At 36.6% G+C, this 21,029-nt stretch overlaps 1 protein-coding gene across 1 annotated transcript in view; it reads right to left on the reverse strand.

The window, feature by feature from the left end:
* Window positions 1-21,029, reverse strand: part of astn1 (astrotactin 1) — a 982,704-nt gene that overhangs the window by 132,484 nt on the left and 829,191 nt on the right. Inside the window, 1 exon segment of the mRNA XM_030160213.1 lies at window positions 20,578-20,729. Coding sequence (XP_030016073.1) covers window positions 20,578-20,729 — 152 coding nt within the window.

Here is a 21,029-nt window from a genome sequence, read left to right on the forward strand (position 1 = left end):
CGCTTTTGTGTCTTCTCGCTTAGACTACTGTAACAGCCTGTTTACATGCTTAAACAAGAAGGAGCTGGCCCGTCTACAGTTTGTCCAGAACTCTGCTGCCAGGCTTCTGACCCGCACAAACAGGAGAACCCACATCACTCCCATCCTTAAATCTCTCCACTGGCTCCCTGTTCTATATCGTCTTCATTTCAAAATTCTTGTGCTAACTTTCCGGGCCCTACATGGCCAGGCCCCTGCATACATTGCTTCCCTGATCCAGCCCTACAGCTCGACTCGTAGCTTGAGGTCTTCAGGACAGCACCTGCTGATGGTTCCACGCACCTGTTTTAGCACACGCGGTGACAGGTCTTTTAAAGCTGTGGCACCACGTCTATGGAATGACCTGCCTCTACACCTACGGTCCATGGACTCTGTAGAGAGCTTTAAGAAACACCTCAAAACCCTCCTGTTCAAAAAGGCTTTTTAGTCTCCCACCTGACCCAGGACCACCACAGACTGATTACACTCTATGTATTCATCATAACGTACTCCATGTGTCCCCCACCCCCCCCAGTCTCTATCTCTATCGCTCCCTCTTTTTCTCTTTCTTTACTCTCTCTCTTTAACCTCAACTGGTCCTGTCAGTCGTCCATCCTCCAGGAGTCTGGGTCTGCTCCAGGTTTCTGCTGTTAAAGGGAAGTTTTTCCTCGCCACTGTCACCAATCACAAGTGTTTGCTCCTGGAGGATTCTGTTGGGTCTGTGTAAACTTGATTTGATTCTGATTTGAAATGATAAAGCACTTTGTGACTCTGTGAAAAGTGCTCTATAAATAAAATTTACTTTACTTACTTACTTACTTACCTTCGGAAACTTTAATTTGAGGGGGCAGGAAGTTTGTTTACCCCCTCTCCCCACCCCAGAACCAGGTCCAGATCGGACTGATCTCGTGACTAAATCCGATACCACCTGATCTTCTAAAAAAATGCCAGACTGGCAGCTCATACTGTTCTGTAGATCGGATCAGGACCTCCCTACTTTCAACGTCCGACTCCTGACTTCTATTCCTCTATTATACAGCGAATCTTACATGAAATTTTCACAACTTCTAAATTGTATCCAATGGACCACCTCCACTGAATCTATGGGCCCCCCACAAATGCCGGGCCCCATGAATTTGTCACATCCCCCCCCCTCTTATTGGTGTCCCAGGTGTAGTCACAACAATAATTTCCAATGTATGACGAAAAACCCCTTTTGTTGCGTTGTTCTTCCGTTAAACATTATGTAGAATACTTTATATTTCACTCATGACCCGTCGCATGCTATGTTTAACCTTGTTTTACCTCGTCTTATTTGGACAGAATAGTGATAAAGAGACAAAAAGGAAAACAAGAAGGGGAATAAAAAACATGTGGTGAAAAAAAAAAAAAAGAAAGAGAAAAGGGGGGAGGCCAGAAAAGGGGTAAAATTAGAGGAAAAAGAGAGAAGACGAGGTGGTCCGAGAAAGATTAAAAGAGAGTCGATAAGAATGTTAGGGTAGAAAAATGATGGGAGGAGGAACAGGAGATGAGAGGAAAGATGAGGGAGTGGTGGAGGGATGAGGAGGAGAGGCAGCCAAGGGGAATCTGTGGAGAACAGAACATCAGCTCATAGGAGGCTCGTTCTCCAGATGACAGAAGACTGACAGCTGTAATCAGAACCACACCGCACATCGCCGTCCAGATCCTCCCATCTTTTTCATCCCCGCTCCTGTCTTTGTTTCCTTCCCTCTTTTCCTCTCTCCTTGGTGGTCTTCTTTTTTTTTTTTTTTTTTTTTTCCTTTCGTCCTCTGCAACATCCCTGCTTAGCAACCTCCGCCTGTTTGTTCACATCGGGGTGTGTTCCCTGAATAATCAATCATCTACCAGAAGATTAGGTGGGCTCTGACTGCATCGTGCAAAGGTGGGAATCTTCTGTCAAACTTTTAGAACACTGTGTGTGCTTTTTTTTTTTTTTTTTTTATCTTCTTTAAATGCAGCTGAGCCACACCGACCGGAGCTGGATAACTTTCACTCGGTGTAATTAGAGCTGCGCTGGGCAATTTCACACATCGGGGAGTCCAAATGGCAGTAAGGGGGAGCAGTTAAAAGTTCAGACAACTTCAACACCCAGAACTTATGGAATATGAGTTCAGGGAACGTGTAACCCTCTGACCTGTTCGTTATCTGCTTTTATCTGTGGCTGAAAAAGGCCCACACTGCAAAAAAGGGGTGTCTAAAAACAAAATAAAAACACTAAATCTGAGGGAAAAGATTCTCAAAACAAGTGAAATATGTGTCCATGCAGCAAGAGAATTTCACTGGACAAGAGTTCTTGAAATCAGATTGGTAAATGTAGAAATAAGAATGTCTACAGATGAAAGAACACTTGGAATAAAAAAATTATTCTTAAAACAAGATAAATGATCTAACACTTCTAAATCTAAGGTTTTTTTTTTTTTGTCTTGGTGAGAACCAAATAATTTGCAGTGCAGGTGTTCAAAGACCGTGGAGTCTTTTGTTCAAGTTTTGTGATTTAATGACAGATTTACCTGCCGCCCTTTGTTTGAAAATTCGTTGAAAAAAAATCAATGCTGGGCCGAAGAGTTACATTTCAAAAATCTAAATCTGACCCAGTGTATTTTTTTCATTTCTCATCCATATATCTCATCACACTTAAAATACGACGTAATCGCCCTAAAGAGTAACTTTTCAGAGAGACATAAGAACTTACAGGGGTTGGACAAAATAATGGAAACACCTTAAAAAATCAACAAAATATAATTTAATATGGTGTAGGTCCGCCTTTTGCAGCAATTACAGCCTCAATTCTCCGAGGTATTGATTCATACAACTTGTGAATTGTTTCCAAAGGAATTTTAAGCCATTCTTCAGTTAGAATACCCTCCAACTCTTTTAGAGACGATGGCGGTGGAAATCGACGTCTTCCTTGAATCTCTAAAACTGACCATAAATGCTCAATAATGTTGAGGTCTGGGGACTGTGCCGGCCATACGAGATGCTCAACTTCATTAGAATGTTCCTCATGCCATTCTTTAACAATTCTAGCTGTATGGATTGGGGCATTATCATCTTAAGGTGAAGGTGTTTCCATTATTTTGTCCAACCCCTGTATTTCTAGACAATAGATCTTGAAAATCTTATTTCAAAAAATCTTACCAAGAAAATTTTCACTTGTTCCATTGGCAGATTTTTTTGCCTTATTCAAGATTTTTTTTGCTTATTTCAAACAAACAAACAAAAAAAAGTTTGCGACCGTTGTGGGGGTGGTGGGTTTTGGGGCCTTATAGCACTTAACGTGACGGACATTACCACAGATGACTGATGACTGATGACTGTGGGTGGGGGGGGTTACAGTACCTTATTTGCAGAGGGGGGGATTCTCCATTTACATAACAAACTGCTTGATATTGAACGATAATGACACTTACAGATTAGTTAATATGTTTTCTGGTGCAACAACAACACAACAAACCTCACCCTTTGCACATTTTGTAGCTTATTTTGACATCGATCCAGCTGAAGTCATCATGTCTATGCATGTGCTGATGTCAGAATATTAATTTCCTCTATATATGTGCCAAGTTTGAAGTAAATTTGAAACAAAATTGTTGCTTTTATAGACATGTGAAATTTTGCCCATTATAAGTATGTAATGACATCTATTCTGTGCCACTGGCAATCTATAAACCCAGTTTGGTACGAATTAAACCAATAGTTTTGCTGCTAGAGTGTTAACAAAGAAAGAGAGAACCAAACAAACTGAAGCAAAAACAATACCCCTTGCCTCCCCTTCAGCGGGCGGGGTAATAAATGCAGTTAAGATGTAGTCACAAGCCCTTTTCAACACTTTTCATTAGCTAAGTATTTCTAAAACCATCAGGGCAACGTGAACTGACCAATACAATCATTTTACGACAAAAAAACTAATAAGGACTTACAAGGTTTCTGCCCGACAGCGACAATATACTTATTATATCTATTCATAATGTATCTGTGGATAACTATGCATAGTCCAGCTTTGCAAAGCAAGAACATAACATATGAACATGTAAACTGCAGGGAAATGTCAATTTAAAATGAAAGGAGGTAGAAAATCACCTGTTCAATCTGGCTTTTTTTTTTGAGCCCCTTTGTTCTTTGTGAAGCGTCTTTGAGTGTCCAAAAAAGCACGATATAAGTGTGATGTATTATTATTATTATTATTATTATTATTATTATTAATAAAATGTTGTTGTTGCTTAATTGAATGCACTAAAATAAAGATGAATGTCGACAAAAAACAATGATGAAATGTGATTTTGTGCTTTTCTTCTACAGATAAAAGTATAAATGCCTCTAAACAGAAGACTATGTCCTATCTACCTGGTTCCCTGATCTCCAAACGTAAACAAAACGACAGAATAAACAACCCTCGGCAGAATATAACTGCATAACACACAGGATAGAAGTCTTTCCTCTCATAGATCTGCTCAAGCAGAAATTACAGTTGTTATAAATTTGCGTTTCCTGCGACATGGTGAACAACACAGCCCACGGCAACAAACAAGTAACGTCTGATAAATTCATCTTGTGCTTCAGTTTTGCCACGAAGGAGTTTACCTCCCAGGAAAGTGTCGTGTCTCTAAGTTTCTTGTGAAGCAATTAATGAAAGGATGCAATGGGTTTTTTGTTGTTTTTTTTTTCCAATGAGGACACATTTATGCCTTCATAGACCTAGAAAAGACCAGCGATTAGCGACGGAGCCGAATGGAAAATGAAGAAACGCAACTGAAGGGATCGTCCAGACATTTCCTAAGGTTACAAAATAATCTCCATTAGTTTACCGAGGGTGGCTAAAAAAGCATGACACCATGGAAACTAGCATTGTCTTATTTAGACACGAGAAGAGCATCTGTAAACTGGAAAAGCTCAGTAACAATCAGTCATGAGTGGAATATTCCTGTGCCATAGTTTGTGGGTTTCTTGCCATGAACCAAAGCTGATTTCCATGACAAACCCTGCCCTGAGTTCCACTGTTACAAGGCCACTTAGTGCAAAGTCTGTTTATCTGATTGGAGTATTTCTGCCTTTTATCTCGCATACGTTCTGATAACAACAAAAAACCCACCAGCAGGTTATTTACTGGAAGCGGCCATGACTTCATCTATACTTTGGGATTGCAGTGGTCGCTGTTGCTTCACACAGAAATTCAGTTTCAGTTTCCAACATCTACGGTCTTTGATGCTGCACCAAAGTACTATTCTGATGCCTGAGTGATTGACTCCGTGGCCCGATAAGAGCCTGGAGTCTAAGTAAACATTATATCACAGCGCCGCAGACGCTAAATGTTCTTTCAACCACTGAAAGCTCTGCTGGATGCTCCGGCGTCCACAGTTTTCATCTTCTGTTTATCACTCTGACAGCGGCAGATTAAGGGATGGGACAAACATTTGTTTCATTGGACTGTGGAACACAGCGGTAATGGCGCACCGACACACAAGATTTGTTCAAAGGGCACAGGAAGAAATTATATTCCAATTTCCAAAACAGAAATGGAAAGGTCGTATTTGCCATTAAAGTGATATTTCATTGTTGCTCCTCAAATTGCTTCCTTGATTTAAAGTTGCGTTCGTTCCTCTGCAGTCACTATGCATTAGAACTTCCACCGTCAGTTCATTTTCCGTTTTTTTTTAACTCCAGTTTTATTAAGGCCTATGAGGAGAAAAAGCAAGCAAAGCAAGAAACTACTCAGAGCTCCAGACCTCCAGGGGCCCCGAAAGCCCTTCAGTAGAATTCTAATGTTAACTCTTTATCGGGCAAGTGACTATTTTTTGGTGATTTCTGAATAAATTACAAAACAGTGACAGCAACAGTTATACAGGGTGTCCCATAAGTCTCCATATATACGAGACATAATACATTCCATACATATATGGTTCTAACATGTATTTCTTTATATTTCTTCTTTATAGTTCTTCAGCAGTGGAGGACACGCATTGAAATGGCAGTCATATAGAGCATATTATACAGGGTGAGTCAGAAAAAACGCTCTTTCCATTTAAAGAAACTGTACCGCTAAAACAGAAACACTGATTTTCCTTTTGACCATACAGTCATATTGATGTGGTTATTGAGCATGTCTGGTGATGTAGTCATAGATTTATTGCATTGCATAAGAGAGAGAAGGTCCATTGTTTATTGGGCACTGAAATACCTGCCAACACAATGTATGCCACAGTGAACAAACTTGAAATTGACAACAATTACAGGAGTCGGGGCTTTGCTTTCACACTCAGGACATAGGCCTACATGACAGTGCCCAGGGAGTTTTCATCATGGCAAGACCACAGTTTACGGATGTGCAGAGAGCTTTCATGGTGACAAAATTCTGCGAAACTGGTAGCGTCCAAGAAACCATCCGGCAGTTTCAAGACCGCTTCCCTTTTTCTTGTGGGGGTATCTTAAAAACCGTGTGTATCAGACTGTTCCACAAACTCTTCAGGAACTCCAAAATTGCATCACGGCTGAAATCCAAGCCCTACGACGAACACGAATGGCGAGAAGAGCTGTGTTAGAGATGCAACAACGAGCACAGATTTGCATCAGTCTGAATGGTAGCCAGGTTGAAGGTCGTGCCGGACGACTTCGTTGAGACAAAACATTTTGATGGTGAGTAAACATGCTGTAATGGTTGACAATTTCAATTTCATTCACGGTGGCATAAACTGTGTTGGCAGATATTTCGGTGCACAATAAACAATGGACATTCCCTCTGTTATGCTATGCCATAAATCAATGACTCAATCGCCAGACATGCTCAATAACCACATCAATATGACTGTATAATCAAAAGAAAAATAAGCATTTCCATTTCAGTGGTACAATTTCTTTAAATGAAAAGAGCGTTTTTTCTGACTCACCCTGTATAAATAAAAATGGTTTATGTCAAGAAACATTTATTTTTCCTACGTATGGAGACTTATGGGACACCCTGTAGTGAGGTAACAATCTCAGGTCCAATGTGGTCCCCGGGGTCTGTAAGGTCCACCTTTGTTAAATACCATAAAGTAATGGTTCTAATGCAAGGAATGATGTTCAAAGGGGTCATGTGGATGTGGACAGGGGTCTGGATCAGCACTGATGTGGGTCTAATGCTCTAAAATACATGCTCCTTTCACCATACATGTGTTTTTCTTCAACTATTTCTTACTTTTTTTTTTTTTTATTGTATTTTTTGCCACTTATGGGTAAGGAACCAAATATGGTAACTTGATTGACCTTGATTTTCTACATAGCAATAAAACATGTAGAAAAAATTCATAAAAGTAATAAATTCTTGTTATGTCCTCCAATAACACACTAAGGTTGACAGTGTGAATTTCAGAGTATTTCTATAAGTGAACTATAAAGAGTTAACCCAGTGTTTTTCAACCTTGGGGTCGGGACCCTATGTGGGGTCGCCTGGAATTTAAATGGGGTCACCTGAAATTTCTAGTAATTGATTAAAAAAAAACAACAAAAAAAACTTACTAATAAAAAATATATGGTGAGTTGAGAGACAATCTGAAACTGAAGCACTGTGGTTCTGTTTATCTGTCAAATGTTCATTGTGGTCGGTTTCAGATGCTGCAGCTCTTTCATAATTCATAGTTTGAGTTCTTGTTTGTTCAGTATTAATTGTCAGCCTTGTAAATCCAAGCTGGACTGACTGTACATATCCTGACCAGGGAAAATAAAATTCTCCCTTTGTGCAGTAATCTACACCTGGATTTACTGCCTCCATCCTTAATAATATACATTATATAGACTAAATGTCCTCTAAAATTAACATTTATTTGCAACATAGTATAGCAAACTATTACATGATCAAAAACAAATTAATTTTAGTAAAAAAAAAAAAGTCTTTGTTTTGAATGTTTGGGGTCGTCAGAAATTTGTAATGTTAAAATGGGGTCATGAGCCAAAAAAGGCTGGAAACCACCGGATTAAACCCATCAGTGGAGGTTCTGTCTTTATGATCTCATCTTAAAGGGATCTCTTAAGAGAGGCCCCTGCTTAAAATTAATTCTAAGTTGGAAATAAAACTATCTTTATAAATTATTGTCAATTTCTAAAATGACTGGGGTCAGTTAAAGTTCCAAACCAGAAGACCCAGACCTGCGTAAACCACAGTAGGTGCATTTCCACTGAAGTAAGTACCAGTGCATTTTACTTCTGTATTACACTGCAAAAAACCTGTAAAAAAAATAAGAAAATTAAACTCATTGTTAGGTTTAAATGTCTTGTTTCAAGTACAATTATTTGTCAGTGCAGTAAGAAAACTGAACTTCTTACAATAAGAGAATATTATCTGAGATTTACAGAATGCTGAAATTCCTAAAACACAGCTCGGGGTTTTCTGGCCATGTTTGTAGATGAGAGTTTCACAGCTTTATACAAACAAACCAAACCAAACCAAACCAAAAAAAAAGTCCACCACAAAGGACATTCAGATTTTTTTTTTTTTTTTAATCATATCTGAAAACAGGTTGTATCGGGCTATTTTCACTCAAGACAACTTTTTCATGCAAACAAACAGAAACTTGTACTGTCCTGGGTCTCAGGAGGATAACAAGTACATTAAAATTGTATTATTATCTAGAATTATTTCTGCTTTATGATTAATTTCCACGAGTACTTTATGATGTTTTTTTTTTTCCACAACTACTTTCATAGCTGTTGTTTTTTTTTTTCTTCCTTTGTGTCTTGTAATATTTCATAGACTAATTTAATTTAATCTAATCTAATTTAATCTACAATGCAATCTAATGTAATCTTATCTAATCTGATCTAATATAATGTAATTTAATCGAATGTAATCTAATCTAATGCAATGTAAATTGATCTAATCTGATTTGATCTAATTTAATCTAATCTAATCTGATGTAATCTAATGTAGTTTAATGTAATGTAATGTGATCTGATTTAATCTAATCTAAATTAATCTGATCTGATCTAATCTAATCTAAAATATTCTAAACTAATATTAATTTAATCTGCTATAATATAATCTGATATAATCAAATCTAATGTAATTTAATGTAATGTAATGTGATCTGATTTTATCTACTCTAAAATAATCTAATCTGATCTAATCTAAAATAATCTAAACTAATATTAATATAATCTGATCTAATATAATATAATCTAATCTGATGTAATCTAATGTAATTTAATGTGATCTGATTTTATCTAATCTAAACTAATCTAATCTGATCTAATCAAATCTAAAATAATCTAAACTAATATTAATCTAATCTGATCTAATCTAATCTGATGTAATCTAATGTAATTTAATGTAATGTAATGTGATCTGATTTTATCTAATCTAAACTAATCTGATCTGATCTAATCGAATCTAAAATAATCTAAACTAATATTAATATAATCTGATCTAATCTAATCTAATCTGATGTAATCTAATGTAATTTAATGTAATGTAATGTGATCTGATTTTATCTAATCTAAACTAATATGATCTGATCTAATCTAAAATAATCTAAACTAATATTAATATAATCTGATCTAATCTAATCTAAAATAATCTAAACTAATATTAATATAATCTAATCTAATCTGATCTAATCTAAAATAATCTAAACTAATATTAATCTAATCTGATCTAATCTAATCTGATGTAATCTAATGTAATTTAATGTAATATAATGTGATCTGATTTTATCTAAACTAATCTGATCTGATCTAATCTAATCTAAAATAATCTAGACTAATATTAACATAATCTGATCTAATTTAATCCAAAATAATCTAAACTAATATTAATATAATCTGATCTAATCTAATCTGATCTAATCTAATTTAAAATAATCTAAACTAATATTAATCTAATCTGATGTAATCTAATTTAAAATAATCGAAACTAATATTAATATAATCTGATCTAATCTAATTTAAAATAATCGAAACTAATATTAATCTAATCTGATCTAATCTAATCTGATCTAATCTAATTTAAAATAATCTAAACTAATATTAATCTAATCTGATCTAATCTAACCTGATCTAATCTGTGGTTATCCTGTGGACACAGCTGAGAGGTGATGGTCTGAATGTGCAACTGCTGAACCTTTTCAGCTCTGGCTTCGATACCACTAAGTAAACACACTAAGAGCAAAAAAAAGAAAAAAAAAAACCCTTAGAGCCGACAGGAGGAAGAAGACCCATTACCTGTGGCTCATATTCACTTTAATACGACTAATAAAGCAAACGCTCCCCTGCTGCCTGCGCTGATTAATGATCCTCACTGCTCTGACTAATGCGGTTTATTCTTTCATTAAGCTACAACAAACTTTGGTCCTCACTGGGAACTGTAACCGTCTCCGTTATGGATTAGGTCATTACTGCTAAAATAAACGGCCCCTGTTTTGCCAGCTCCCACTCATACGGGCCCGGCTAAAATAAACGGGCCGCTCTGTTATGGATGACGGCTCTGCACACGGTCCGGTCCGACCGCTTCAGCGAATGCATTAAGCGGAAAACAAGTTAAAACCACGTCGATTAAATTACAAAATTCATCTAAAAACTAACAGAGAGCACTTTGTGTGTGAAATTAGAGCTGAATACTTGTGTAGAAGTTGTTAGTCTTTGTATTTTTACCCATGTGGCATTTCTATTTCCCTGCATATTCACTGTTATAAATAAAAAAAATATATAATTATATGTATGAAAATAAACAATAAAATGAAATATTCAGATGTATGCACATGATTTCAGTCTAATCAACAAACTAAACAGCAACTAACATTGCTACTGCTGGACGCCATCTAGTGGACGCCTGTAAAACTACAACAACAGATCACTCCCATAAAGACAGTTCAACATAAACAAGAGCTGTTTCTGTTCCACGGTTCCACAAAAACTGAAGGTATTTTAACTTAACATCATTTATTTATCTATTATCCCTTGTATTATATCATATCATTATATCATGATGTTTTTATTATGCTTGTTATAGGTTTTATTTTGGCATTTTTAGTGATGTCTGATGACTTTTATTTATTTTAGTCGGACTTTTATTTAGTTTAGTCTGTTTTTTATCTATTTATTTCTCGTCTGTTTTAACTATGATCAGTGACCTGCTGGGAAACTCGTCCATATTTTTGTCTGTGCTGTTTTTAATCTGTCCCCTGTATGTGTCCTGTGGTTTTAATTATTTTTACCTCCGCCAAGGAGGTTATGTTTTTGCCAGGGTTTGTTTGTCTGTCTGTCTGTTTGTCTGTCCGTTAGTGTGCAACATAACTCAAAAAGTTATGGACAGATTTTGATGAAATTTTCAGGGTTTGTTGGAAATGGGATAAGGAAGAAATGATTAACTTTTGGGGGTGATCCGGAAGAAATCCTGGATTCTGGATCACTTTGAAATTTTCGTTAACACTGTGGTAAATGGGGCCAAAATTTTCGTTTCCCAACATCTCGCTTAATTATTGACCAAAACTCATGAAATTTAACTCAGGAATTGACAATGGGGTCCTCTATCACATTTCAAAGGCTGATCCGGATCTGATCCAGAAGGCGGATTTTATTTTAAAAAATAAATGTAGGATTTGTATCACCGATTATGTGGGGAATTTTTGCGCTTGGCGGAGGTCTGCGCTCTCCGAGTGCTTTTCTAGTTATTTTTGTTTTGTTTTGTTTTTGTGTGTTTGAGATGCCCTCTCCAGACTGCATAACAAATCAACATAAGGGTATTAATAAACTAACCTTGAACCTTGAAACTGAATTGTTCTGAGCAAAAAGGTTAGAATTGGAACCAGAGGACCAGTCACAAACTTGAAGAACTGTAATTTAATGTAGATTTAACCCATAAAGACCAGGGTCTACTTTAGGGTCATTTCCCAAATTATTTTTTCTCTCTATTTGACCTTCACTTAAGTGATTTATCATTATTTTTTACAGTATTATCCTCTGTATTTTGGGTTTTTCAGGTAAAATCAGGTATTTTTCTATGTTTAATTCACTGATCATGTAGATGTTCATAAAAGCTCAGATTAAAGTTGAGGGTTATTAGATCAGAAACAGAGAAAACTGAAGAAAAAGTGACTTTTTCAGTCAAATCTGAACATAAACTCAGTGTGTCCATCCACTGTCATTGATCCAACTCCATGGGCTTTACTGGTGAATCAATGTTGTAGAAGATGACAGTGTTTCCATGGTGACTACGGAGCCTCTGAACATCCAAATGGGTCATATCTGATGAACATGAAAAGACGACAAACTGTATTTTACACCAATTATTTACATGGATTGATAGGATTAGTGGAACAACATGTACAACTGCAATGAAAATATGTAAATATTATTTCATTTTAATTCTAATTCTATATTTATATATACCACATTTCTTATTTTCCTCTTATATTTAATTTTTCAGTTGTTTGTGGTTTTTGTACCTGTCTTTTTCTCTGGACTTACTTGTTGTATGTTGCAGCTGTTAACTGAAATTTCCCCACGGTGGATAAATAATGTCTTATTTTATCTTATCTTGTATTATCTTACCTTACTTCATCTCACCTCGTTTTATCTTATCTTATCTTATCTCACCTCATCTCATCTCATCTCATCTCACCTTATCAAATCTTATCTTATCTTATCTTACCTCAGCTCAGCTCACCTCCCCTCATCTCATCTCATCTTATCAAATCTTATCTTATCTTATCTTATCTTATCTTATCTTACCTCCCCTCCCCTCATCTTATCTCATCTCACCTCATCTTATCAAATCTTATCTTATCTTATCTTATCTCATCTTATCTTATCTTACCTCAGCTCAGCTCAGCTCATCTCATCTCACCTTATCAAATCTTATCTTATCTTATCTTACCTCAGCTCAGCTCACCTCTTCTCATCTCATCTCATCTTATCTTACCTTCCCTTCCCTTCCCTTCCCTTCCCTCCCCTCCCCTCATCTTATCTCATCTCACCTCATCTTATCAAATCTTATCTTATCTTATCTTATCTCATCTTATCTTACCTCAGCTCAGCTCAGCTCATCTCATCTCATCTCACCTTATCAAATCTTATCTTATCTTATCTTACCTCAGCTCAGCTCAGCTCACCTCTTCTCATCTCATCACATCACATCTCACCTCAGCTCACCTCCCCTCCCTCATCTCATCTCATCTCATCTCATCTTATCTTACCTTACCTTCCCTCCCCTCCCCTCATCTTATCTCATCTCACCTCATCTTATCAAATCTTATCTTATCTTATCTCATCTTATCTTATCTTACCTCAGCTCAGCTCATCTCATCACATCTCATCACATCTCACCTCAGCTCACCTCCCCTCACCTTATCTCATCTCATCTTATCTTATCTTACCTTACCTCCCCTCCCCTCCCCTCCCCTCATCTTATCTCATCTCATCTCATCTCATCTCATCTCACCTTATCTTACCTTACCTTACCTCCCCTCATCTTATCTCACCTCACCTTATCAAATCTTATCTTATCTTATCTTATCTTATCTTACCTCAGCTCAGCTCAGCTCACCTCTTCTCACCTTATCTCATCTCATCTCTTCACATCTCACCTCAGCTCACCTCCCCTTACCTTATCTTATCTTATCTTATCTTATCTTATCTTATCTTATCTTATCTTATCTTATTTTATCTTATCTTATCTATCTTACCTCACCTCACCTTATCTTATCTCATCTCACCTCATCTTATCAAATCTTATCTTATCTTATCTTGTCTTGTCTTGTCTTATCTTATCAAATCTTATCTTATCTTATCTTATCTTATCTTGTCTTATCTTATCTTATCTTATCTTATCTAACCTCACCTCAGCTCACCTCTTCTCATCTCATCTCATCTCATCTCATCTCATCTTATCTTATTCAACAGTTTAGATCAGTAGATGCTTTTGGTCACCAGTGAACTTTTATTTCTTTATAGGTAAACAAACAAACAAACAAACAAATAAATAAATAAATAATCAGAGGCTCCATCTTCTGCGTCTGAGTCATCAGTAAAACCCATGTATTTTGACCAATAAGAGTGGTTAGAAACAACTGTTTTTATGTTCAGTTTATATGTTTTGCAGAAAAAAACTCACTTTTTCCTGACTTTTCTCTGTTCTCATACACTAACCTTTGAATTTACTCTGAGCTGTAATCAGCATCTACATACTAAACACCTGATTTTCCCTGTAAAAACGCAAGAATATTATGATAAATGGTAATAAATCACTTAGTAAAGGTAAAATGTAGACAAAAATGAATTTGGAGTTAACATTCCTGAGACAACTTGAGCTTTATTCTTTAAGCTGTAACCCTGGTGTTAAACAGTTGGACTCAGAATAAGTACAGATGAAGCATAAAAACATAATTCAGTTCCTTGAGTATTGGAGGTTTTCTGTTCAATCCTCTGAGGTCCAAAACTCTCCAGCTTTACTCCTTTAAAAAGCCTGTGTTTCAGGATGATGTAAAGGGTTTATAGGTTCTGTACAGGGCTCATCCTCAGCGTCTCTGCTGAGAACGCTGTTTTCTTCTGTTCCTGTTTAATCCACACAACACAGTTTGTCTCCTGGAAGGATTCACCAGTCATTAGCTGGTGCTTCTACATGTTTTCATGCACCATCTGCCCAGGAGAAGGTTAGGTTTGCAGGGTAAGTTACCATGGAGATTCATCCTGTTGTTACAGGCCATAGTATATACGCCCCCCCCGTTTGGACTGTACCTGGGGTCAAAGCAGCCTAGACCAGATTACAACCCAATGATATTTGTAGTGTTGAGTCATATACACAAAAATTACAGCATTTTTCAGCATTTTTGGGAGGATTCAGCTTTAGCAGGCAAGTTAAGTGATTCTATTCTATTCTGTTCTATTCTGTTCTGTTCAATTTTGTTCTATTCTATTCTATTCTATTCTATTCTATTCTGTTTTGTTTTGTTTTGTTCTGTTTAATTCTATTGTATTCTATCCTATTCTGTTCTGTTCTATTCTATTCTATTCTATTCTATTCTGTTATATGTTCTATTCTATTCTATTCTATTCTGTTCTGTTCTTTTCTGTTATATGTTCTATTCTATTCTATTCTATTCTATTCTGTTCTTTTCTGTTATATGTTCTATTCTATTCTATTCTATTCTATTCTATTCTATTCTATTCTATTCTATTCTATTCTATTCTGTTATATGTTCTTTTCTATTCTATTCTATTCTATTCTGTTCTATTCTGTTCTGTTCTTTTCTGTTATATGTTCTATTCTATTCTATTCTGTTATATGTTCTTTTCTGTTCTATTCTATTCTATTCTGTTCTGTTCTTTTCTGTTATATGTTCTATTCTATTCTATTCTATTCTGTTATATGTTCTATTCTTTTCTGTTCTATTCTGTTCTGTTCTTTTCTGTTATATGTTCTATTCTATTCTATTCTGTTATATGTTCTTTTCTGTTCTATTCTATTCTATTCTGTTCTGTTCTTTTCTGTTATATGTTCTATTCTATTCTATTCTATTCTGTTATATGTTCTATTCTTTTCTGTTCTATTCTGTTCTGTTCTTTTCTGTTATATGTTCTATTCTATTCTATTCTGTTATATGTTCTATTCTATTCTATCCTATTCTATTCTATTCTGTTATATGTTCTATTCTATTCTATTCTATTCTATTCTATTCTATTCTATTCTGTTATATGTTCTATTCTATTCTATTCTATTCTGTTCTTTTCTGTTATATGTTCTATTCTATTCTATTCTATTCTGTTATATGTTCTTTTCTATTCTATTCTATTCTATTCTATTCTATTCTGTTATATGTTCTATTCTATTCTATTCTGTTCTGTTCTTTTCTGTTATATGTTCTATTCTATTCTATTCTATTCTATTCTATTCTGTTCTTTTCTGTTATATGTTCTATTCTATTCTATTCTATTCTATTCTTTTATATGTTCTTTTCTATTCTATTCTATTCTATTCTGTTCTATTCTGTTCTGTTCTTTTCTGTTATATGTTCTATTCTATTCTATTCTATTCTGTTATATGTTCTTTTCTGTTCTATTCTATTCTATTCTGTTCTGTTCTTTTCTGTTATATGTTCTATTCTATTCTATTCTATTCTGTTATATGTTCTATTCTATTCTGTTCTATTCTGTTCTGTTCTTTTCTGTTATATGTTCTATTCTATTCTATTCTATTCTGTTATATGTTCTATTCTATTCTATTCTATTCTATTCTATTCTATTCTGTTATATGTTCTATTCTATTCTATTCTATTCTGTTATATGTTCTATTCTATTCTATTCTATTCTATTCTATTCTATTCTGTTCTGTTCTTTTCTGTTATATGTTCTATTCTATTCTATTCTGTTATATGTTCTATTCTATTCTATTCTATTCTGTTCTGTTCTGTTCTTTTCTGTTATATGTTCTATTCTATTCTATTCTATTCTATTCTATTCTATTCTGTTTTATTCTATTCTGAAAAAAACACATGTAAGGTAAAAAGAACATGACTTTTAGAACCTTAGACCCACATGAGTGCTGATCCAGACCCCTGTCCACATCCACATGACCCCTTTGAACATCATTCCTTACATTAGTACCATTACTTGATGGTACCGAACAAAGCAGGTCCACTCACTGTTCATGCAGAGGTGGACCTTACAGACCCTGGAGACCACATTGGACCTTACAGACCCTGGAGACCACATTGGACCTTACAGACCCTGGAGACCACATTGAACCTTACAGACCCTTGAGACCACATTGGACCTTACAGACCCTGGAGACCACATTGGACCTTACAGACCCTGGAGACCACATTGAACCTTACAGACCCTTGAGACCACATTGGACCTTACAGACCCTGGAGACCACATTGGACCTTACAGACCCTGGAGACCACATTGGACCTTACAGACCCTGGAGACCACATTGAACCTTACAGACCCTTGAGACCACATTGGACCTTACAGACCCTGGAGACCACATTGGACCTTACAGACCCTTGAGACCACATTGGACCTCAGACTGGTGACTCACTGGAACTGTTGCCGTTGCTTTTAATGCATGCGTAAATGACCAATAATAGTCACTTGCTCGATAAAGGGTTAAAGGTCTTTTTTGCTCTGGAATTTTCAACAAACCACAGTCAAAGCATGATTTCTGTCTGATGCCGCCACCCTCTACCTCTACAGTTTGATGAGATCACCTCGTTTTCGTCTCTGTACAGGAATATTTTCCAGGTGGTGGACTAGATAAAACAAATTAAGCTTTTGTGGCCACATGGTGCTGACAAATTGGTGGGTTTACAGTGGGAGCCAGCACAAATAACTGACCCAGGCCAATACGAACAACTGTCCACACAAACTGAGGCCAAGGCACTTACTCAATGCACATCTCAAAGTGCAGAACAGTAACAGTCCCTGTTGTAGATCCAACAGTCACTGGAAACTCAAGACGTAATATGCACCTTTTTATCTGGAATACAGTTTTTATATATTTGTACTTTCTAAAGGTTGAATTTTGGCAATAAAGAGGCTACAGTATATGTGATATTTCTATTTTTAAAACAGACGTGACTGCACTTTATCCCAACATGCTGCTCATTTATTTGAACTATTTTATGCATTATATGTATTATATTCGGTTTTTAAGATCGGGTTTTAGGGTATTTATTATTTATTTATTACCATCCAGTTTTAATGTTGGATCTGGGAAAGCATTTTTGTTCTTTCACGCTTTTAATATATTCTTCCAGTGAGAATAGTTAGTCTCCAATCTGAGGTCCAATGTGGTCTCCAGGGTCTGTAAGGTCCACCTCTGCATGAACAGTGAGTGGACCTGCTTTGTTCGGTACCATCAAGTAATGGTACTAATGTAAGGAATGATGTTCAAAGGGGTCATGTGGATGTGGACAGGGGTCTGGGTCAGCACATGTTGGTCTAAAGTGACGTTCTAATGTTCTAAAATACATGTTCCTTTCACCGTACATTCTGCTACTTCTTATATTTATTTATGTATTTATTTTTGCCACTTATGGGTAAGGAACCAAATATGGTAACTTCACTGACCTTGATTTTCTACATGACAATAAAAAATGGCAAAGGCTACTGCCACAGTACAGTGGCATGAAATATTGGTTTGTCTATTACCACAGAGCCAATCAAATGATCCGAATTCTACAGTCTGAACGTTGTCCCAGTTAGTGATGTGACGTTCATGAACGAATCGAATCTTTTGAACAGCTCTTTGAAATGAACGATGGGAACCGAGTCTTTGTAAAGAGCCGTTCATTTGTTTTTGTTTTTTTTGTTTTTTTTGTTTGTTTTTTTTTGTTTGTTTTTTTAAGGAGGGAGTGTCCGATTGCCTGTCAATTTACCAACATAATGTTCTTGTTCTGAGAATTGCTCTATAGTTCAGGTATTTAATTGATCACTGTTGTGTTTTGTGCAGTTCTTTCCGTATATTTACACACATTTATTGTTCTTGTTTTGAGGAGAATAAAATGTTATTTCATAAGAAAATGTTTTATTTTCTTCTTCATTTTTAGGCTACAGACTAGTGATGACTGTGATGTTTTTGGTCAAATTCCGGCATTTGCCTAATGTCACCTCTCGTGTCATGGATTTAACCCACACTAACTATTCTTTTTTACAGTAAGATAATATTTACTGCTGCGCCAATTAAACACCTTTAAAATGTAATGTCAATCATCACATGTAGCCTTTTTAGTCATTAAAACATTGGTGTTTCAAAATAATGTAAAAAACATAAAAGAGCCAGTCTTTTGAACGGCTCTTTTCAGTGAACGGCTCCTGATTGAACAGCTCCATTCAAAGAGCCAAAAGTCCCATCACTAGTCCCGGTGGCTGATTTATATTCATCAAAAACTCTGGCAAATTCCTCATATGAGGCAAAACAGTTGCAACATTTCATGCTGTTTGCCTGCGTGCTGAAACTGAAAGCTTCTGGTAACTGGTACCCTAATTTTTCCCTGTAACTGGATAGGCCCATGGCATGTGTGATGCTTATTACCACAGTACTGTGGCAGCAGGGGGACAGGTTACTGGTAACCAGTCTACACATGATAGAATGAGGGCGCTGATTGGCTCTGTGGTAATAGACAAATGAGGCGGTAGTCCCACAGTGCTGTGGACATAGACACTTGGATAAATATTTCTGAAAAATTTCACCAAAGTAATAAAGACCTGTCAGGTCTGAAATAAGACGCTAAGGTTGAAATGTTGAATTTCAGAGTATTTCTATGAGTGAACTATAAAGGGTTAAAGCAGTGTTTTTCAACCTTGGGGTCACCTGGAATTCAAATGGGGTCACCTGAAATTCCTAGTAACTGATAAAAATAAAATAAAAAAAACAAAAAAAAAACCAACTTATAATAAAACATTTTTGGTGAGTTGAGAAACAATCTGAAACTGAAGCACTGTGGTTCTGTTTATCTGTCAAATGTTCATTGTGGTCGGTTTCAGATGCTGCAGCTCTTTCATAATTCATAGTTTGAATTCTTGTTTGTTCAGTATTAATTGTCAGCCTTGCAAATCCAAGCTGGACTGACTGTACATATCCTGACCAAGGAAAATCAAATTCTCACTTTGTAAAGTAATCTACACCTGACTTTTCTGCCTCTGTCCATAATAATATACATTATATAGACTAAATGTCCTCTAAAATTAACATTTATTTACAACATAGTATAGCAAACTACAGTCTACTCTCGTTAAACTGCCCGCCGTTATACCGCCATTTTCGCTCACCGCCGACCAAAACCATTGCACAAAAATCCCCAATGCATTATTCCATTAGCTACCGCCATTTCCGCCTATCGCCATCCGCCAGCCCAGTTCCACGCACAAACGACACTTATACCATTGATTTCCCGACCGTTATACCGCCAGCGCGATTGCCATCGAGTACACATAAATTTTAACAATGCACTGAAACAAACGCGCCAGACGCTGATCGCGACAAGCTACGAGTAGGTCTACGCAACGGCCACCGTTCATTTATCGCAGAACACTCAGTAGATCAGGATGTCGGGAAGAGGACGTGGGATTAAGCCAAAGCCTCAAGATGATGGGGTGTCATTTCCCGACACGGTATAATAATGCTTAAAATGTTTCCCCACTTTAAATGATCCCTTACAACATAACAGAATCACGATTTATTTAGAAACGCAATTAGAACGGGTTAACGGAGGCAGCATAGACATCATATAGTAAAGACATGCACATTATGGACGCAACCCGTTGTAACGCCATTTTCGCTATACCGCCAATTTGGCCGTGAACGGAAGTTGGCGGTATAACGAGAGTAGACTGTATTACATGATTAAAAACAAATTAATTTTAGCAAAAAAAAAAAAAAAAAAAAAGTCTCCATTTTGAATGTCTGGGGTCGCCAGAAATGTGTGATGTTAAAATGGGGTCACGAGCAAAAAACCATTGGAAACCACTGGGTCAAAGTGTAAGTAATCTGGCATCATTCTTATTATTTTTTATTATTCCCCATCGGTTGGAGGTGTTGGTTCTGGTGTGGGTGTTCTTAGACTCCGGTACCTGTCTCAACTTTGGAGTGGTCGGTCCTCTCCGTCACCTTCTCCTGGCTTATGAGGTAATCGACGATCCTCACTCCGATTGGCGGCTCGGTGTGGTTCCACTCCATGATAACCAATGAGCTGCTGGGCTCGTACGTGTACGACAGCTTCAGCCTGTCAACACAAAGTCGGGGGCGCAAAAAAAAAAAAAAAAAAAAAAACCCACAGCACAGAGTGAAAAATGTTGTCAACAAACTGCTCTCGTTACTGTAATTGACAGCTAACATTATTCCTCATGTTCCACAAAACTGCAACCCTATGAAAACATCTTCTGAAGTGCCATAAACACATCTGTCAGCCACCAATACAGTTATTTATCCACCGACTAAACCGGCTACGGGACATTTGTCTGCCGCTACGTGTCACCGAGACTCACGTACACACTGATTTCCATGCGAATAGATCAATACAGTG

The sequence above is a fragment of the Sphaeramia orbicularis genome, chromosome 17 (assembly GCF_902148855.1).
Source record: "Sphaeramia orbicularis chromosome 17, fSphaOr1.1, whole genome shotgun sequence".
Taxonomy (NCBI): Eukaryota; Metazoa; Chordata; class Actinopteri; order Kurtiformes; family Apogonidae; genus Sphaeramia; species Sphaeramia orbicularis.